This window comes from Oncorhynchus nerka, linkage group LG1 (genome assembly GCF_034236695.1).
Source record: "Oncorhynchus nerka isolate Pitt River linkage group LG1, Oner_Uvic_2.0, whole genome shotgun sequence".
Lineage (NCBI taxonomy): Eukaryota > Metazoa > Chordata > Actinopteri > Salmoniformes > Salmonidae > Oncorhynchus > Oncorhynchus nerka.
This window is the reverse complement of record NC_088396.1, coordinates 48,351,499-48,374,117: the sequence shown is the minus strand read 5'-3', so window position 1 is coordinate 48,374,117 and position 22,619 is coordinate 48,351,499. Positions and strand designations below refer to the sequence as shown.

Here is a 22,619-nt window from a genome sequence, read left to right as displayed (position 1 = left end):
ACGTTAACTACTGGTACGTTAACTATTGGTATGTTAACTATTGGAATTAACTACTGGCACGTTAACTACTGGTACGTTAACTACTGGTATGTTAACTATTGGTACGTTAACTACTGGTATGTTAACTATTGGTACGTTAACTACTGGTATGTTAACTATTGGTACGTTAACTACTGGTATGTTAACTATTGGTATGTTAACTATTGGTACGTTAACTACTGGTATGTTAACTATTGGTATGTTAACTATTGGTATGTTAACTACTGGTATGTTAACTATTGGTATGTTAACTACTGGTATGTTAACTATTGGTACGTTAACTATTGGAATTAACTACTGGCACGTTAACTACTGGTACGTTAACTATTGGTATGTTAACTACTGGTACGTTAACTATTGGTACGTTAACTATTGGTATGTTAACTACTGGTATGTTAACTACTGGTACGTTAACTATTGGTATGTTAACTACTGGTACGTTAACTATTGGTATGTTAACTACTGGTACGTTAACTATTGGCACGTTAACTACTGGTATGTTAACTACTGGTATGTTAACTATTGGTACGTTAACTATTGGTATGTTAACTACTGGTACGTTAACTATTGGTATGTTAACTACTGGTATGTTAACTATTGGTACGTTAACTATTGGCACGTTAACTATTGGTATGTTAACTATTGGCACGTTAACTACTGGTACGTTAACTACTGGTATGTTAACTACTGGTACGTTAACTATTGGCACGTTAACTATTGGTATGTTAACTATTGGCACGTTAACTATTGGTATGTTAACTATTGGTACGTTAACTATTGATAAATTAACTACTGGTACGTTAACTATTGGTATGTTAACTATTGATAAATTAACTACTGGTACGTTAACTATTGGTACGTTAACTACTGGTACGTTAACTATTGGAATGTTAACTATTGATAAATTAACTACTGGTACGTTAACTATTGGAATGTTAACTATTGGCAAGTTAACTATTGGTACGTTAACTATTGGCATGTTAACTATTGATAAATTAACTATTGGCACGTTAACTATTGGTACGTTAACTATTGATAAATTAACTACTGGTATGTTAACTATTGGTATGTTAACTATTGGAATTAACTACTGGCACGTTAACTACTGGTATGTTAACTATTGGTATGTTAACTACTGGTACGTTAACTATTGGTACGTTAACTATTGGTATGTTAACTACTGGTATGTTAACTACTGGTATGTTAACTACTGGTACGTTAACTATTGGTATGTTAACTACTGGTACGTTAACTATTGGTATGTGCAGTGCTTTTATGGTTGTTTATTTTTCAGAAAGACGGTGAGTAAATCAGTCTGCATTGCAATGACACTGATTTAGTGTTTTTCTCATTAGCAACCACAGCATGGTGCTGGAGGCAATGAGAAGAGGCTGTGCTAGTCCATGTGGCATACAGTTAGCTTTCCAAAACACAAGGACAAGGAGAGGACACAAATCTCTCATTACCATCTTTGACAGGAAAATACACATTTGTTCCATTCAAAACATTAGCATCTGGGGTGAGAGAGAACCAACAAAAATGTACTCTATAAAAGGAGGGAAAGAGGAGACAACGACACATCAACAACAACAACAACCACAAAGACGACAACAACAACAACAAGATAACACCAACAACATGAGTTGGTGCATAACCTCTCTGTAAGTGGCTTGATGTAGGGCTTCTAGCAGTCTGTCATGCACCTGTTTCAATAGTAGGCCAGTTGGAGATGGCTCTATTGATGTGCGTGGTGGGTCATGCAGTACAATGCGCCGTGTGTGTACCAGGTCTGTGAAGCAGGCAGCAATGGCAGCTGTTGTGGGCGGGTCCGGCAGTCCTGCTCTGCTCTAGGGCGGAGCCTGGCCATCCAGGTGGGTGTGGCCAGCCATGACACAAAGGCTGCGGCCAACAATATGGCCCTGGCTTCTCTCTCACCACTTCCGCTTAAACTCTCACCCTCGAACCCTCGTACCGGAGTGAGAAAAAGATGATGGTAGTGATAAGAGTATGGTAACCCAGGAGCATGTCATCCTGGGTTAGGCTCAGCCTTTGTGCAATGAACTGACCTTATCCAAGTAAACATGCAGAAATAAATGTTTTGGTGACAAACATGATGCTTTGCTAACTGGCATGCTTTGGTGGCTGAACTATATTTATCAACTCCTTTTCTTTCTTTAGATTAATGGTGTGTAACACCCCTGTTGCCCAACACAACAGGTTGACCAGTGAGCGACTGACACTTGATGCCTCAGATCAGTGAACACAACACAATGTGTCCAGGAGCTATAATCTGAATGTGTCGAAGAGCTATAATCTGAATGTGTCAAGGAGCTATAATCTGAATGTGTCAAGGAGCTATAATCTGAATGTGTCGAGGGGCTATAATCTGAATGTGTCGAGGGGCTATAATCTGAATGTGTCAAGGAGCTATAATCTGAATGTGTCAAGGAGCTATAATCTGAATGTGTCAAGGAGCTATAATCTGAATGTGTCGAGGGGCTATAATCTGAATGTGTCGAGGGGCTATAATCTGAATGTGTCGAGGGGCTATAATCTGAATGTGTCGAGGAGCTATAATCTGAATGTGTCCAGGAGCTATAATCTGAATGTGTTGAGGAGCTATAATCTGAATGTGTCCAGAAGCTATAATCTGAATGTGTCGAGGGGCTATAATCTGAATGTGTCCAGAAGCTATAATCTGAATGTGTCCAGAAACTATAATCTGAATGTGTCGAAGAGCTATAATCTGAATGTGTCGAAGAGCTATAATCTGAATGTGTCAAGGAGCTATAATCTGAATGTGTCCAGAAACTATAATCTGAATGTGTCGAGGGGCTATAATCTGAATGTGTCGAGGAGCTATAATCTGAATGTGTCGAGGGGCTATAATCTGAATGTGTCGAAGAGCTATAATCTGAATGTGTCCAGAAGCTATAATCTGAATGTGTCGAAGAGCTATAATCTGAATGTGTCCAGAAGCTATAATCTGAATGTGTCGAGGGGCTATAATCTGAATGTGTCGAAGAGCTATAATCTGAATGTGTCCAGAAGCTATAATCTGAATGTGTCAAGGAGCTATAATCTGAATGTGTCCAGGAGCTATAATCTGAATGTGTCCAGGAGCTATAATCTGAATGTGTCAAGGAGCTATAATCTGAATGTGTCAAGGAGCTATAATCTGAATGTGTCGAAGAGCTATAATCTGAATGTGTCGAGGAGCTATAATCTGAATGTGTCGAAGAGCTATAATCTGAATGTGTCCAGAAGCTATAATCTGAATGTGTCGAGGGGCTATAATCTGAATGTGTCCAGGAGCTATAATCTGAATGTGTCCAGAAGCTATAATCTGAATGTGTCAAGGAGCTATAATCTGAATGTGTCCAGGAGCTATAATCTGAATGTGTCCAGGAGCTATAATCTGAATGTGTCAAGGAGCTATAATCTGAATGTGTCAAGGAGCTATAATCTGAATGTGTCGAAGAGCTATAATCTGAATGTGTCGAGGAGCTATAATCTGAATGTGTCAAGGAGCTATAATCTGAATGTGTCAAGAAGCTACAGTATAATCTTAATGCACATACTAGATTAGTAGTAAGAACAGTTTGGTCTCCAAGTGCTCCTATCTGATTTAATGATTATTCTGCTTAGCTAGCAGGTTTAGTAACTGTACTGAACATGCATGTCAAACTTTGCACTGTGCCCGTTTTATCAGTTTGAGATTCTGCCACAGACTCACAGATGCCCAACCTCTCCCCCAACATAATCTCTATGGTATTTATTCACCCTATATGATTGATTGTGGACCTTTAAGAAAAGTAAAGGTATCATGAACACATGCAAGATGACTTCAAAACATGTCAGTGTGTGTTTACTGCTTACTGTGCAAGTGATGGTACATCGGACAAACGTGCATCAGGTATGTGTGTGTGTCCCATTCTGTATCAGGTGTGTGCGTGTGTGTGTGTGTGCGTGCGTGTCTGTTTGTCCCTGAGTCCATGTCCGTATTCTGTAGCAGGAGCTCAAACACTGGTGTCTATATGCAACAGCAGGGGATGCCAGAGTCATGGAGAAGAGGTGTGTGGTGTGTTGCTTACTTAAAGCCCCATCCGGTCCCCCCCAGCACTATGGCAGCCACCAGGATGGCACCGGCGATGGAGCCTATTATAAGATTGGTGGCACTAGGACCTGCAAAGGGTTATGGGGGAGAAAGACATGAATGACTCACGTATGGTATATTTTTTGCATGCTTATAAGCACCTTCTACTCAACGTTGCCGTGGTAGTAGTGATTATCAGGACCTTCTACTCAACGTTGCCGTGGTAGTAGTGATTATCAGGACCTTTACTCAACGTTGCCGTGGTAGTAGTGATTATATGGACCTTCTACTCAACGTTACCGTGGTAGTAGTGATTATATGGACCTTCTACTCAACGTTGCCGTGGTAGTAGTGATTATCAGGACCTTCTACTCAACGTCACCGTGGTAGTAGTGATTATCAGGACCTTCTACTCAACGTTACCGTGGTAGTAGTGATTATCAGGACCTTCTACTCAACGTTACCGTGGTAGTAGTGATTATATGGACCTTCTACTCAACGTTGCCGTGGTAGTAGTGATTATCAGGACCATCTACTCAAAATTACCGTGGTAGTAGTGATTATCAGGACCTTCTACTCAACGTTGCCGTGGTAGTAGTGATTATATGGACCTTCTACTCAACGTTGCCGTGGTAGTAGTGATTATCAGGACCTTCTACTCAACGTCACCGTGGTAGTAGTGATTATCAGGACCTTCTACTCAACGTTGCCGTGGTAGTAGTGATTATCAGGACCTTCTACTCAACGTTGCCGTGGTAGTAGTGATTATCAGGACCTTCTACTCAACGTTGCCGTGGTAGTAGTGATTATCAGGACCTTCTACTCGGCGTTGCCATGGTAGTAGTGATTATCAGGACCTTCTACTCAACGTTGCCGTGGTAGTAGTGATTATCAGGACCTTCTACTCGGCGTTGCCATGGTAGTAGTGATTATCAGGACCTTCTACTCAACGTTGCCGTGGTAGTAGTGATTATCAGGACCTTCTACTCAACGTTACTGTGGTAGTAGTGATTATCAGGACCTTCTACTCAACATTGTCGTGGTAGTAGTGATTATCAGGACCTTCTACTCAACGTTACCGTGGTAGTAGTGATTATATGGACCTTCTACTCAACGTTGCCGTGGTAGTAGTGATTATCAGGACGTTCTACTCAACGTTGCCGTGGTAGTAGTGATTATCAGGACCTTCTACTCAACGTTGCCGTGGTAGTAGTGATTATCAGGACCTTCTACTCAACGTTACCGTGGTAGTAGTGATCTGATGTGATGTGGCACTTTGCTTGTAAATTAAATGGACAAGTCTACATCTCAGGAGCCCTATTGCCTACAGGTGGAGGTACTGTAAGAGGTTTTGAAAAGACTGAGACCACTACATTGAAAAGTTGGCCAGAAAAAAATGGTCCCGATAAACATGGTCGTTAGCGCATAACAAATCTCGGGAGATCATAAACCTCTCTTACTGTATTATCGTAGACTGAGAGATGTTTTACTCCTTTATGGCAGCATGCACCTAGCTACAGTCTCAGCCTAACTGCATGAAGTTAGTGACAGGTGATCTATATGCGGATAAATGACCACATTGGAACTCTTTGGGAGTCCTAGTCACCACTCACAGACAGGATACAGTATCTCACGACGGTTCACTTCTCTTGACCGGGTGTCTATCTCCATCTCTATCTCTGAAGTGCTCATATTTAGTCAAACTTGCAGATATTGAATTTTTTTTCTTCTTGAGGCGATCTGCATCTCTGTGTTCAGTCCGCCATCTTCCTCAAACCGCCACTAACATTATTATATCACAAAGAACACTGTTTGTTCTTTGTTACAGAGCCAAACATATTGGAGAAGTGGTTTATCCATACATTATCCATCTTCATTTTGGATAGATAACTCTTCGTGTTGTTATTTGTTTGGAGTTTTCTGATTTTCCCAGAAGTGGTTAGATTCTATAGATTCTTCAATTACATTGAGCTGATTTCTGAAGTGCTGTTCCTTCTTTTCCCGTAGTGTATTTCTGTATTAGTGATTCACCACAGTGAAGGCATAGGCTCAGGTTTTCTGGGTCTCTATGTTTTGCAATTTCTTTCTTAGGTTTTTGCCTTCTTCATCAAACCATTTGACCTTGTTGTTAATTTTTTGTTGTTGCCTGCTTGCAATGTTTTGATGTGATAGGGAAGCTAAGAGGTCAAATATACTGTTTAGGTGTTCTACTATGACAGTGAAACGTTTTGATGTGATAGGGAAGCTAAGAGGTCAAATATACTGTTTAGGTGTTCTACTATGACAGTGAAACGTTTTGATGTGATATGGAAGCTAAGAGGTCAAATATACTGTTTAGGTGTTCTACTATGACAGTGAAATGTTTTGATGTGATATGGAAGCTAAGAGGTCAAATATACTGTTTAGGTGTTCTACTATGACAGTGAAACGTTTTGTCTAGGAAGTTGTCTAGAAGGGATTGATGTCTATATCTGTGATGATATCATGATGCCTATATCTGTGATGATATCATGATGTCTATATCTGTGATGATATCATGATGTCTATATCTGTGATGATATCATGATGTCTATATCTATGATGATGGTGATATCATGATGTCTATATCTGTGATGATATCATGATATTAGAGGCCACAGCTACAGCACCTATTCTCCTGGGAATCATTAGATGTATCTGTGATGATATTAGAGGCCACGGCTACAGCACCTATTCTCCTGGGAATCATTAGATGTATCTGTGATGATATTAGAGGCCACGGCTACAGCACCTATTCTCCTGGGAATCATTAGATGTATCTGTGATGATATTAGATGTGATGATATTAGAGGCCACGGCTACAGCACCTATTCTCCTGGGAATCATTAGATGTATCTGTGATGATATTAGAGGCCACGGCTACAGCACCTATTCTCCTGGGAATCATTAGATGTATCTGTGATGATATTAGAGGCCACGGCTACAGCACCTATTCTCCTGGGAATCATTAGATGTATCTGTGATGATATTAGAGGCCACGGCTACAGCACCTATTCTCCTGGGAATCATTAGATGTATCTGTGATGATATTAGAGGCCACGGCTACAGCACCTATTCTCCTGGGAATCATTAGATGTATCTGTGATGATATTAGAGGCCACGGCTACAGCACCTATTCTCCTGGGAATCATTAGATGTATCTGTGATGATATTAGAGGCCACGGCTACAGCACCTATTCTCCTGGGAATCATTAGATGTATCTGTGATGATATTAGAGGCCACGGCTACAGCACCTATTCTCCTGGGAATCATTAGATGTATCTGTGATGATATTAGAGGCCACGGCTACAGCACCTATTCTCCTGGGAATCATTAGATGTATCTGTGATGATATTAGAGGCCACGGCTACAGCACCTATTCTCCTGGGAATCATTAGATGTATCTGTGATGATATTAGAGGCCACGGCTACAGCACCTATTCTCCTGGGAATCATTAGATGTATCTGTGATGATATTAGAGGCCACGGCTACAGCACCTATTCTCCTGGGAATCATTAGATGTATCTGTGATGATATTAGAGGCCACGGCTACAGCACCTATTCTCCTGGGAATCATTAGATGTATCTGTGATGATATTAGAGGCCACGGCTACAGCACCTATTCTCCTGGGAATCTGTGATGATATTAGAGGCCACGGCTGCACCTATTCTCCTGGGAATCATTAGATGATATTAGAGGCCACGGCTACAGCACCTATTCTCCTGGGAATCATTAGATGTATCTGTGATGATATTAGAGGCCACGGCTACAGCACCTATTCTCCTGGGAATCATTAGATGTATCTGTGATGATATTAGAGGCCACGGCTACAGCACCTATTCTCCTGGGAATCATTAGATGTATCTGTGATGATATTAGAGGCCACGGCTACAGCACCTATTCTCCTGGGAATCATTAGATGTATCTGTGATGATATTAGAGGCCACGGCTACAGCACCTATTCTCCTGGGAATCATTAGATGTATCTGTGATGATATTAGAGGCCACGGCTACAGCACCTATTCTCCTGGGAATCATTAGATGTATCTGTGATGATATTAGAGGCCACGGCTACAGCACCTATTCTCCTGGGAATCATTAGATGTATCTGTGATGATATTAGAGGCCACGGCTACAGCACCTATTCTCCTGGGAATCATTAGATGTATCTGTGATGATATTTCTCCTGGGAATCATTAGATGTATCTGTGATGATATTAGAGGCACGGCTACAGCACCTATTCTCCTGGGAATCATTAGATGTATCTGTGATGATATTAGAGGCCACGGCTACAGCACCTATTCTCCTGGGAATCATTAGATGTATCTGTGATGATATTAGAGGCCACGGCTACAGCACCTATTCTCCTGGGAATCATTAGATGTATCTGTGATGATATTAGAGGCCACGGCTACAGCACCTATTCTCCTGGGAATCATTAGATGTATCTGTGATGATATTAGAGGCCACGGCTACAGCACCTATTCTCCTGGGAATCATTAGATGTATCTGTGATGATATTAGAGGCCACGGCTACAGCACCTATTCTCCTGGGAATCATTAGATGTATCTGTGATGATATTAGAGGCCACGGCTACAGCACCTATTCTCCTGGGAATCATTAGATGTATCTGTGATGATATTAGAGGCCACGGCTACAGCACCTATTCTCCTGGGAATCATTAGATGTATCTGTGATGATATTAGAGGCCACGGCTACAGCACCTATTCTCCTGGGAATCATTAGATGTATCTGTGATGATATTAGAGGCCACGGCTACAGCACCTATTCTCCTGGGAATCATTAGATGTATCTGTGATGATATTAGAGGCCACGGCTACAGCACCTATTCTCCTGGGAATCATTAGATGTATCTGTGATGATATTAGAGGCCACGGCTACAGCACCTATTCTCCTGGGAATCATTAGATGTATCTGTGATGATATTAGAGGCTACAGCACCTATTCTCCTGGGAATCATTAGATGTATCTGTGATGATATTAGAGGCACGGCTATTCTCTCCTGGGAATCATTAGATGTATCTGTGATGATATTAGAGGCCACGGCTACAGCACCTATTCTCCTGGGAATCATTAGATGTATCTGTGATGATATTAGGCCACGGCTACAGCACCTATTCTCCTGGGAATCATTAGATGTATCTGTGATGATATTAGAATACCAGCACCTATTCTCCTGGGAATCATTAGATGTATCTGTGATGATATTAGAGGCCACGGCTACAGCACCTATTCTCCTGGGAATCATTAGATGTATCTGTGATGATATTAGAGGCCACGGCTACAGCACCTATTCTCCTGGGAATCATTAGATGTATCTGTGATGATATTAGAGGCCACGGCTACAGCACCTATTCTCCTGGGAATCATTAGATGTATCTGTGATGATATTAGAGGCCACGGCTACAGCACCTATTCTCCTGGGAATCATTAGATGTATCTGTGATGATATTAGAGGCCACGGCTACAGCACCTATTCTCCTGGGAATCATTAGATGTATCTGTGATGATATTAGAGGCCACGGCTACAGCACCTATTCTCCTGGGAATCATTAGATGTATCTGTGATGATATTAGAGGCCACGGCTACAGCACCTATTCTCCTGGGAATCATTAGATGTATCTGTGATGATATTAGAGGCCACGGCTACAGCACCTATTCTCCTGGGAATCATTAGATGTATCTGTGATGATATTAGAGGCCACGGCTACAGCACCTATTCTCCTGGGAATCATTAGATGTATCTGTGATGATATTAGATGAATCATTAGATGTATCTGTGATGATATTAGAGGCACCTATTCTCCTGGGAATCATTAGATGTATCTGTGATGATATTAGAGGCCACGGCTACAGCACCTATTCTCCTGGGAATCATTAGATGTATCTGTGATGATATTAGAGGCCACGGCTACAGCACCTATTCTCCTGGGAATCATTAGATGTATCTGTGATGATATTAGAGGCCACGGCTACAGCACCTATTCTCCTGGGAATCATTAGATGTATCTGTGATGATATTAGAGGCCACGGCTACAGCACCTATTCTCCTGGGAATCATTAGATGTATCTGTGATGATATTAGAGGCCACGGCTACAGCACCTATTCTCCTGGGAATCATTAGATGTATCTGTGATGATATTAGAGGCCACGGCTACAGCACCTATTCTCCTGGGAATCATTAGATGTATCTATTCCAGAATAATAACGTTAATGATTATAATCAAATTGATTTGTTTAGCACCTTTCATACAAGCATCAGCAACTTAAAGTGCTGTTAAAATTAGCACTTAAAAAAAAAACTATAAAATAGCACAATAAAACGATAAGAGCAACAAAAGCAGATATAAAATATATATATATTTGAAAGTTAAAAAAGGAAAACATTTATAAACGGAAAACAGTCAAAGAAGAATGAAAAGGCACACTAGTTAAATGCCATAGCATTTCATCTCCAAGGACCTTCCATTCACTATGACATGTACAAATGTTCTGTGACATGTACAGTTGAAGTCAGAAGTTTACATACACTTAGGTTGGAGACATTAAAACTTAACAAATTATAGTTTTGGCATGTCGGTTAGGACATCTACTTTGTGCATGACACAAGACCTGATGAACCACAATTCTGGTTCATCCTTGGGAGCGATTTCCAAACGCCTGAAGATACCACATTCATCGTACAAGCAAAAGTATGCAAGTATAAACACCATGGGACCATGCAGCCGCCATACTGCTCATGAAGGAGACGCGTTCTGTCTCCTAGAGATGAACGTACTTTGGGCGAAAGGTGCAAATCAATCCCAGAACAACAGCAAAGGACCTTGTGAAGATGCTGGAGGAAACAGGTACAAAAGTATCAATATCCAAAGTAAAACTAGTCCTATATAGACATAACCTGAAAGGCTAACAAGTTAAACAATTTAAAGTCAATGCTACCAAATACTAAATGAGTGTATGTAAACTTCTGACCCACTGGAAATGTGATGAAAGAAATAAAAGCTGAAATAAATCATTATCTCTACTATTATTCTGACATTTCACATTCTTAAAATAGTGGTGGTGATCCTAACTGACCTAAGACAGGGAATTTGTACTAGGATTAAATGTCAGGAATTGTGAAAACTGAGTTTAAATGTATTCGGCTAAGGTGTATGTAAACGTCTGACTTCAACTGTAGCTCTGATCTTTAGACAGAAGAAGGTATTTGAAAACCAACTGCCGTAAAGATGATCAGAAAGTCAAAGGAATGATTCTAGTCAGGGAAGCACGTTACTTTAGTCTACCATATATAGGTTCTGAAAACGAGACGGAAACAAACCTTTTGGTTCTTCGTCTTCTGTGGGTGCAGGCTCCTTGGGAGGGTCGGGCATGCTGCAGTCAGTCCCCGCCCAGGTGGTGTCACAGGTGCACGCCGCCTCGTTGTTACACACCTGGCCAGGTAGGACAAAGGGAGGAAGAGAGGCGGCAGGGAGGAATTCATTCATCTACGCTCCATGACAAATTAATACGTCACCCTTGTTAAACTCGTCCCCAGGCTCAATTACTGCTGCATGCTGGGGATTTTACACGATTGGTGAAATTGTAGTGAATAATTCACTTGCTGACACTGTGTCATTGGAGAAATCATTGTGGGCCCTTATGGCTAATAACAAAGCCTTCAAGGTTGTAGTTCTGGGCTCGGGTCATATGGGTACACCTAGAGCAGGGATCATCAACTAGATTCAGCTTCATATGGGTACACCTAGAGCAGGGATCAACTAGATTCAGCTTCATATGGGTACACCTAGAGCAGGGATCAAATAGATTCAGCTTCATATGGGTACACCTAGAGCAGGGATCAACTAGATTCAGCTTCATATGGGTACACCTAGAGCAGGGATCAACTAGATTCAGCTTCATATGGGTACACCTAGAGCAGGGATCAACTAGATTCAGCTTCATATGGGTACACCTAGAGCAGGGATCAACTAGATTCAGCTTCATATGGGTACACCTAGAGCAGGGATCAACTAGATTCAGCTTCATATGGGTACACCTAGAGCAGGGATCAACTAGATTCAGCTTCATATGGGTACACTTAGAGCAGGGATCAACTAGATTCAGCTTCATATGGGTACACCTAGAGCAGGGATCAACTAGATTCAGCTTCATATGGGTACACATAGAGCAGGGATCAACTAGATTCAGCTTCATATGGGTACACCTAGAGCAGGGATCATCAACTAGATTCAGCTTCATATGGGTACACCTAGAGCAGGGATCAACTAGATTCAGCTTCATATGGGTACACTTAGAGCAGGGATCATCAACTAGATTCAGCTTCATATGGGTACACCTAGAGCAGGGATCATCAACTAGATTCAGCTTCATATGGGTACACCTAGAGCAGGGATCATCAACTAGATTCAGCTTCATATGGGTACACCTAGAGCAGGGATCATCAACTAGATTCAGCTTCATATGGGTACACCTAGAGCAGGGATCATCAACTAGATTCAGCTTCATATGGGTACACCTAGAGCAGGGATCATCAACTAGATTCAGCTTCATATGGGTACACTTAGAGCAGGGATCATCAACTAGATTCAGCTTCATATGGGTACACCTAGAGCAGGGATCATCAACTAGATTCAGCTTCATATGGGTACACCTAGAGCAGGGATCATCAACTAGATTCAGCTTCATATGGGTACACCTAGAGCAGGGATCATCAACTAGATTCAGCTTCATATGGGTACACCTAGAGCAGGGATCATCAACTAGATTCAGCTTCATATGGGTACACCTAGAGCAGGGATCATCAACTAGATTCAGCTTCATATGGGTACACCTAGAGCAGGGATCATCAACTAGATTCAGCTTCATATGGGTACACCTAGTGCAGGGATCATCAACTAGATTCAGCTTCATATGGGTACACCTAGTGCAGGGATCATCAACTAGATTCAGCTTCATATGGGTACACCTAGAGCAGGGATCAACTAGATTCAGCTTCATATGGGTACACCTAGAGCAGGGATCAACTAGATTCAGCTTCATATGGGTACACCTAGAGCAGGGATCAACTAGATTCAGCTTCATATGGGTACACCTAGAGCAGGGATCAACTAGATTCAGCTTCATATGGGTACACTTAGAGCAGGGATCAACTAGATTCAGCTTCATATGGGTACACCTAGAGCAGGGATCAACTAGATTCAGCTTCATATGGGTACACATAGAGCAGGGATCAACTAGATTCAGCTTCATATGGGTACACCTAGAGCAGGGATCATCAACTAGATTCAGCTTCATATGGGTACACCTAGAGCAGGGATCATCAACTAGATTCAGCTTCATATGGGTACACCTAGAGCAGGGATCATCAACTAGATTCAGCTTCATATGGGTACACCTAGAGCAGGGATCATCAACTAGATTCAGCTTCATATGGGTACACCTAGATCAGGGATCAACTAGATTCAGCTTCATATGGGTACACTTAGAGCAGGGATCATCAACTAGATTCAGCTTCATATGGGTACACCTAGAGCAGGGATCATCAACTAGATTCAGCTTCATATGGGTACACCTAGAGCAGGGATCATCAACTAGATTCAGCTTCATATGGGTACACCTAGAGCAGGGATCATCAACTAGATTCAGCTTCATATGGGTACACCTAGAGCAGGGATCATCAACTAGATTCAGCTTCATATGGGTACACCTAGAGCAGGGATCATCAACTAGATTCAGCTTCATATGGGTACACCTAGAGCAGGGATCATCAACTAGATTCAGCTTCATATGGGTACACCTAGTGCAGGGATCATCAACTAGATTCAGCTTCATATGGGTACACCTAGTGCAGGGATCATCAACTAGATTCAGCTTCATATGGGTACACCTAGTGCAGGGATCATCAACTAGATTCAGCTTCATATGGGTACACCTAGAGCAGGGATCAACTAGATTCAGCTTCATATGGGTACACCTAGAGCAGGGATCAACTAGATTCAGCTTCATATGGGTACACCTAGAGCAGGGATCAACTAGATTCAGCTTCATATGGGTACACCTAGAGCAGGGATCAACTAGATTCAGCTTCATATGGGTACACCTAGAGCAGGGATCAACTAGATTCAGCTTCATATGGGTACACCTAGTGCAGGGATCAACTAGATTCAGCTGCGGGATCATTTGTGGACTGCAAATTGACCACAAGAAGCCCAAACAGATATGTTTGACTAAAACATAATAATTTCAAACCTTACATTTGTATCCAATCAAGTTGTGTCTCTATTATGTGTGGGAAATACTTGGGAACAGATTTCTTAAATTAAAATCACTTGGAGCTGTTTTTTTTTTTTAAATTCATCCCGCGGGCCGCCAGTTGGGGAACCCTGGCCTACAGGGTGAACCAGCTCCCCTGGACTCACCCCGTGGGATGAGCACACCTGGCCGTTGGGCCCGCTGGGGCAGGTGCTCATGTTGAGGGACTGGATGGGCAGACACTTGTGGTCAAGGCACATCATGGACGGCCCACAGGGCGCTCCGTCCTCCACGTAGCCTAAGTCAGTCTCATCGTCCAAAAGAACATGGCCACCACTGGAGAGAGAGAGAGAGACCATAGAGAGAGAGAGAGAAACAGAGAGAGAGAGAGAGAGAGAGACCATAGAGAGAGAGAGAGAGAGAGAGAGAGAGAGAGATCATAGAGAGAGAGAGAGAGAAACACAGAGAGAGAGAGAGAGACCATAGAGAGAGAGAGACCATAGAGAGAGAGAGAGACCATAGAGAGAGAGAAAGACCATAGAGAAAGAGAGAGAGAGAGACCATAGAGAGAGACCATAGAGAGAGAGACCATAGAGAGAGAGAGACCATAGAGAGAGAGAGAGAGAGAGAGAGAGAGAGACCATAGAGAGAGAGAGAGAGAGAGAGAGAGACCATAGAGAGAGAGAGAGAGAGAGAGAGGCGAGTTAGTATCCGTATGTTGTCTCTGTGCGTTGACAGGTGAGGAGGTTGTATCCACCTGCAGTTCACCGGCCTGCCCTGATGGTTGAAGGAGGTACGAGTGATGTCTCCCTTCATCATGCCGATGCGGGGGTTGTGTCCGATGTTACTGCACAGCAGGAACCCACAGAACACATCACTGCAGAGGGAGAATCGGAGACGTTGCAACACTGTATATATACGTAATATGACATTTGTAATGTCTTTATTGTTTTGAAACTTCTGTATGTGTAATGTTCACTGTTAATTTTTATTGTTTATTTCACTTTTGTATATTATCTACCTCACTTGCTTTGGCAATGTTAACACATGTTTCCCATGCCAATAAAGCCCCTTGAATTGAATTGACTAAGGGAACATTGACAATTTGTGAATACTACATTTGATGTAGAACAGACACAGCAGTACTTGACTATTTGTTCTGGTATAGTGCATGACTACAGTGTACACCAGTGTATATTTGGTATCAGCTGTAAACTCACTGCTTGCTGCACTGGAGCCACTTATCTCCATCCTTTCCACAGTTACCCTTCTCGGTTCCTTCTGTGTTTAGCTTCTCGTAGCAGAACTTTTCAGACCCTCCCGCCTCTGCACAAGGAGGTAACACAGGAGAGGAGAAAGGGAGGAGGATTACCACACCTCACTACAAGCTAATATCACTAAAGTACAAGTCTCAAATTCTCTGCATTTTATATGACATATCTTGACCACTGTACTGGCATTGAGTAACTTAAGCAAGAGGGATTCTGAACTCACTTGGGCCCCAGAGATATTTGCACTGGTTTCCTCTGGTCTTGCACTCTCCGCTGTAGCAGCGTCCCTAAAGAGACAAAATCATATCAAAGGTATTTACATAGCACCTTTTTACATCAGCAGATGTCAAAAAGTGCTTCTACAGAAACCCAGTCTAAAACCACAAACAGCAAGCAATGCATGTGTAGAATCACGGAGTATACTCATTCATTCCCCATATGTTCAAGCAAGTTCATAATGACAATCATTTTCTAAATCACATAATCTGAATAGGTATACAGTATGTCCTTGTGGCTTAGTGATCATGCTGCCCACCTGGTCGACTTGACATTGGTAGCCATCTTGTTTGTGGAGGTTGGGAGGGCACTACAATGAACAACATAAAAAATATTTCCTTTTAAGACAGCTGAACGTTTCATCCTGTTTCAGAAAATGAATGGTTAGAGCCCAACTCACCTGGCCAGAGTCTCCTGAGCATGTCTCTGAGATGTCACAGTCATTCACCGCATAGCGACAACTGTAACCACGTGGGTAGAACTAACATAGAAAGAGAGAACAAGAGACCGGGATTTCCTGTACCAATCTTATCAGGTCTCTTAAACAACACTAACACAAAAAAACATACTGGTGATTAAACAGCCATATCGGTTCTTAGTGAGCATCCTGACACAGTGATTAAACAGCCATATTGGTTCTTAGTGAGCATCCTGACACAGTGATTAAACAGCCATATTGGTTCTTAGTGAGCATCCTGACACAGTGATTAAACAGCCATATTGGTTCTTAGTGAGCATCCTGACACAGTGATTAAACAGCCATATCGGTTCTTAGTGAGCATCTTGACACAGTGATTAAACAGCCATATTGGTTCTTAGTGAGCATCTTGACACAGTGATTAAACAGCCATATTGGTTCTTAGTGAGCATCCTGACACAGTGATTAAACAGCCATAATGGTTCTTAGTGAGCATCCTGACACAGTGATTAAACAGCCATATCGGTTCTTAGTGAGCATCTTGACACAGTGATTAAACAGCCATATCGGTTCTTAGTGAGCATCCTGACACAGTGATTAAACAGCCATATTGGTTCTTAGTGAGCATCTTGACACAGTGATTAAACAGCCATATCGGTTCTTAGTGAGCATCCTGACACAGTGATTAAACAGCCATAATGGTTCTTAGTGAGCATCCTGACACAGTGATTAAACAGCCATAATGGTCCTTAGTGAGCATCCTGACACAGTGATTAAACAGCCATAATGGTCCTTAGTGAGCATCCTGACACAGTGATTAAACAGCCATAATGGTTCTTAGTGAGCATCCTGACACAGTGATTAAACAGCCATATCGGTTCTTAGTGAGCATCCTGACACAGTGATTAAACAGCTCTTACCAGACAAGTGTTGTTGCAGCAAGGTCCGTCAGCGCAATGTGCACCATTAGCTAGGGAACACTTCTTACAGCAGTCCTTGTAGCACTCCTACAACATAGACGGCAGCACCAGTCTGACACTGTATTTGAACCATATTATTGAGATGTAAATAAACTAGTATTTAATAGTAACTTACTGTTCTATCTCCGCAGTCACACTCCTCTCCCACCTCAATGTATCCATTCCCACACTCTGTAGATTCAAACAGCTGCCCAAACAAACAGAATCAGAGGGTTAGAACGGTATCTGAATGACTGGTTATACACAGTATTGCTCTTTTTTGATGTTGAGCTGTATGGCGACCGCAACGTAAACTACTCACCTTGGTCGGCCTGTTATAGAGACATGATCCACCGCCCTTCAGCAGGAACGCCTTGTAGTCTGAGATGCTGCACTTGGAGAACTTCCGGGGATGCTGGACCCTGAGGGGGAAAGGAATAGATCCACCTTTATCATCCAACTGTTCATTGACCATGTCCTAGCGTGAGAGTGAAAGGTGTGGCAGATGTTATTCACGTCAGGTGACTCTGGACCAGTGTGCAACACGAGCCACTGTCAACAACACAAGCATGAAGTCATGGCAACTTTCACATGCTACCGCAGGTCATGGCCCTGCACAGCCTCTGGTGGCTGCAGATTCAGCGATATACATCCAGTCATTGGCCTACTATCATAGAGAGAGGTTGGGGTGCTAGGTGATTAGCAGCTCATAGAGAGGCAGGGGTGCTAGGTGGTTAGCAGCTCATAGAGAGAGACAGGGGTGCTAGGTGGTTAGCAGCTCATAGAGAGAGGCAGGGGTGCTAGTTGGTTAGCAGCTCATAGAGAGGGGTGGCTAGGTGGTTAGCAGCTCATAGAGAGACAGGGGCGCTAGGTGGTTAGCAGCTCATAGAGAGAGGCAGGGGTGCTAGTTGGTTAGCAGCTCATAGAGAGGGGTGGCTAGGTGGTTAGCAGCTCATAGAGAGAGGCAGGGGTGCTAGGTGGTTAGCAGCTTATAGAGAGGGGTGGCTAGGTGGTTAGCAGCTCATAGAGAGGGGTGGCTAGGTGGTTAGCAGCTCATAGAGAGGGGTGGCTAGGTGGTTAGCAGCTCATAGAGAGGCAGGGGTGCTAGGTGGTTAGCAGCTCATAGAGAGAGACAGGGGTGCTAGTTGGTTAGCAGCTCATAGAGAGTGGTGGCTAGGTGGTTAGCAGCTCATAGAGAGAGGTTGGGGCGCTAGGTGGTTAGCAGCTCATAGAGAGAGGCTGGAGCGCTAGGTGGTTAGCAGCTCATAGAGAGGGGTGGCTAGGTGGTTAGCAGCTCATAGAGAGGCAGGGGTGCTAGGTGGTTAGCAGCTCATAGAGAGAGACAGGGGTGCTAGTTGGTTAGCAGCTCATAGAGAGTGGTGGCTAGGTGGTTAGCAGCTCATAGAGAGAAGCAGGGGCACTAGGTGGTTAGCAGCTCATAGAGAGGGGTGGCTGGGTGGTTAGCAGCACATAGAGAGAAGCAGGGGCACTAGGTGGTTAGCAGCTCATATAGAGGGATGGCTGGGTGGTTAGCAGCACATAGAGAGAAGCAGGGGCACTAGGTGGTTAGCAGCTCATAGAGAGGGGTGGCTGGGTGGTTAGCAGCTCATAGAGAGGGGTGGCTAGGTGGTTAGCAGCTCATAGAGAGGGGTGGCTAGGTGGTTAGCAGCTCATAGAGAGGCAGGGGTGCTAGGTGGTTAGCAGCTCATAGAGAGAGACAGGGGTGCTAGTTGGTTAGCAGCTCATAGAGAGTGGTGGCTAGGTGGTTAGCAGCTCATAGAGAGAAGCAGGGGCACTAGGTGGTTAGCAGCTCATAGAGAGGGGTGGCTGGGTGGTTAGCAGCACATAGAGAGAAGCAGGGGCACTAGGTGGTTAGCAGCTCATAGAGAGGGGTGGCTGGGTGGTTAGCAGCTCATAGAGAGGGGTGGCTAGGTGGTTAGCAGCTCATAGAGAGGGGTGGCTAGGTGGTTAGCAGCTCATAGAGAGGGGTGGCTAGGTGGTTAGCAGCTCATAGAGAGGGGGGGGCTAGGTGGTTAGCAGCTCATAGAGAGAGGCTGTGGAGCTAGGTGGTTAGCAGCACATAGAGAGAAGCAGGGGCACTAGGTGGTTAGCAGCTCATAGAGAGGGGGGGCTAGGTGGTTAGCAGCTCATAGAGAGGGGGAGCTAGGTGGTTAGCAGCTCATAGAGAGGGGTGGCTTGGTGGTTAGCAGCTCATAGAGAGAAGCAGGGGCGCTAGGTGGTTAGCAGCTCATAGAGAGAGACTGTGGTTTCTCTCTCCCTATCCCTCTCTCTCTCTCCCTCTCTCTATACACTACCGTTCAAAAGTTTGGGGTCACTTAGAAATGTCCTTGTTTTTGAAAGAAAAGCTATTTTTGCCCATTAAAATAACATCAAATTGATCAGAAATACATTGAAGACATTGTTAATGTTGTAAATGACTATTGTATCTGGAAATGGCTGATTTTTTTATGGAATATCTACATAGGCGTACAGAGGCCCATTATCAGCAACCATCACTCCTCTGTTCCGATGGCACGTGGTGTTAGCTAATCTAAGTTTATCATTATAAAAGGCTAATTGATTATTAGAAAACCCTTTTGCAAATATGTTAGCACAGCTGAAAACTGTTGTTCTGATTAAAGAAGCAATAAAACTGGCCTTCTTTGGACTAGTTGAGTATCTGGAGCATCAGCATTTGTGGGTTCGATTACAGGCTCAAAATGGCCAAAAACAAAGAACTTTCTTCTGAAACTCGTCAGTCTATTCTTGTTCTGAGAAATGAAGGCTATTCCATGCGAGAACTTGCCAAGAAACTGAAGATCTCGTACAACGGTGTGTACTACTCCCTTCACAGAACAGCGCAAACTGGCCCTAACCAGAATAGAAAGAGGAGTGGGAGGCCCCGGTGCACAACTGAGCAAGAGGACAAGTACATTAGATTGTCTAGTTTGAGATATGGCTTTTTCTTTGCAACTCTGCCTAAAAGGCCAGCATCCCGGAGTCGCCTCTTCACTGTTCACGTTGAGACTGCTGTTTTCTTTCAAAAACAAGGAAATGTCTAAGTGACCCCAAACTTTTGACAGGTAGTGTATATATATATAAATATATATATATCTGTCTGTGTGTATGTGTGTGTGAGGGGGGCACATGTGACAGGGAGAGCGAGACATAGACAGAAACAGAGAGTGAGAATAACAGTAGTTCAGCAGCCCATTACCCAGTGTCCTCCATGATGCAGCCCACCCAGGAGTCAGAGCAGCCACATTCCTCTGTGAGAGAGAACAACACACAGCATGTCCATCAAAGAAACATATGTGCCTAAAATTATTCCAAATTTTAAACATAGATTGTAAAATGAGATATAATTATTTTTTTTAAAGGACTGCTTTGTAAATCTGTGAGACATATATGAATGTGAGCTGGTCTGTGTACTTCTCTTTGCGGCTGGATCCCACTGGATGCCGAGGTTCTGTGCCAAGCTCTGGGAGAGTGACGAAGCCATAGTCCATGTGGTGCCATACTGCAGGTACAAAACATTAGCAGTTACTAGTCTGTTCTGCCATAATAAAAAAAGTATGATCCTGGACAGTAGTCTCACCTCGTTGACCCCTACTCCACGGCTCACAGAGCACATGCCCCCGAAGTACGCTACACTGCTTCGGCGATAGTGGAAGGTCACATTGCTGTGCATCGAAGAGACACAGAGTAACTATCAGACAGACACACAGACAGGCAGACAGACAGGCAGTCAGATACACAGACAGACAGGTGGACAGGCAGACAGACATATAATGGACATGTGAGTGGTATTTCAGCCACCCTTGGAGGAAAAATGAAAGTGGATGGAAAAAGGTTGCTTTGTTGTTAAAGCAAAAGCATTAGGGCCTAGTCCTTTAACATGATCTACTGATCTGGGAAGCCATAAAGGGGCTCTGTGTGCAAGAGATACTTACTACAGCATCAGTATGGGGTGGCCCTGAGGAACAGGGAGGAGAGAGCACTTACGAGAAGAGGTGCACAGCGTCAGCGTGCTGCTTGATGCTCTGCGCCCGGTACTTAGAGAAATCTTTCAGCATGTCCAGAGGCTTCACACTGATGGGAATCGGGTCCTTGTCCGACCAGATCTCCACGGCAACCAGAACCACCCGTGTGTGCAGGTGCTCCTTAAAGATCTGTCATCGGAGCGTGTTGGGGTAGTGGGAGAACACACACAGAGAGAGAGAGAGAGAGAGAGAGAGAGAGAGAGATGGAGAGATCACAGCACAGGAAGAGGAGAAGAATACTGGGTGTGAATGATCATCTGTACTGTCTGAGGACAGGACAGGACAGGACAGGGGAAACAGCACACTGAGAGCAGGGAGAGACATGGGACAAGACAAGACAAGTTAGGACAGGACAGGGGAAAAACAGCACACTGAGAGCAGGGAGAGACATGGGACAGGACAGGACAGGACAGGGGATACATCACACTGGGAGAAAGGAGAGACATGGGACAGGACAGGACAGGGGATACAGCACACTGGGAGCAAGGAGAGACACAAGACTGTTATTCCACATCCCAGCTACACAGAGCAACAACAAGCACAGTGATACAGTGTATAATCTGAACATAACAGACACATGTATGGGGCCGACTGAGGGTACAGGAGACTGACGGTACAAGAGACTCAGATTACAAGAGACTCAGATTACAGGAGTCTGAGGGTACAGGAGACTCAGATTACAAGAGACTCAGATTACAGGAGACTGAGGGTACAGGAGACTCAGATTACAGGAGATTGAGGGTACAGGAGACTCAGATTACAAGAGACTCAGATTACAGGAGACTGAGGGTACAGGAGACTGAGGGTACAGGAGACTGAGGGTACAAGAGACTGAGATTACAAGAGACTCAGATTACAAGAGACTCAGATTACAAGAGACTCAGATTACAGGAGACTCAGATTACAGGAGACTCAGATTACAGGAGACTCAGATTACAGGAGACTTGAGATGCAGGAAACTGAGGGAACATGAGACTCAGGGTACATGAGATAAGTAGTGTATGACACATGACGAATTGGTCAATTCTGGGTTCTACCTCTAGGGGAACTTCAATATAAATGGTAAACAGCTGTTCTCAACAAAAAAATACATATACATTTGATCAATTCATCTGTAAATTCAACGTTTAGATATACTTGTGTTTTGCAAACACAATAATTGATTAAGCTATGATTGATTCAACTATGATTGATGATTGATTCAAATATGATTGATT

General features: G+C 43.5%; 1 protein-coding gene across 1 annotated transcript in view; it reads right to left on the bottom strand.

Annotated features, from left to right (window-relative positions):
- Positions 1–22,619, bottom strand: part of LOC115119727 (disintegrin and metalloproteinase domain-containing protein 23-like) — a 54,214-nt gene that overhangs the window by 2,830 nt on the left and 28,765 nt on the right. The window contains exons 11-25 of the mRNA XM_065019425.1: positions 21,365–21,531; positions 20,958–21,042; positions 20,792–20,879; positions 20,577–20,628; positions 17,682–17,781; positions 17,496–17,567; positions 17,321–17,407; positions 16,383–16,463; positions 16,242–16,292; positions 15,930–15,993; positions 15,656–15,761; positions 15,193–15,312; positions 14,603–14,771; positions 11,503–11,614; positions 4,134–4,224 (exon numbers count right to left, since the gene is read on the bottom strand). Of these exons, the coding sequence (XP_064875497.1) occupies positions 4,134–4,224; positions 11,503–11,614; positions 14,603–14,771; positions 15,193–15,312; positions 15,656–15,761; positions 15,930–15,993; positions 16,242–16,292; positions 16,383–16,463; positions 17,321–17,407; positions 17,496–17,567; positions 17,682–17,781; positions 20,577–20,628; positions 20,792–20,879; positions 20,958–21,042; positions 21,365–21,531 (1,445 nt within the window). The remainder of the gene's footprint in view (positions 1–4,133; positions 4,225–11,502; positions 11,615–14,602; positions 14,772–15,192; positions 15,313–15,655; positions 15,762–15,929; positions 15,994–16,241; positions 16,293–16,382; positions 16,464–17,320; positions 17,408–17,495; positions 17,568–17,681; positions 17,782–20,576; positions 20,629–20,791; positions 20,880–20,957; positions 21,043–21,364; positions 21,532–22,619) is intronic.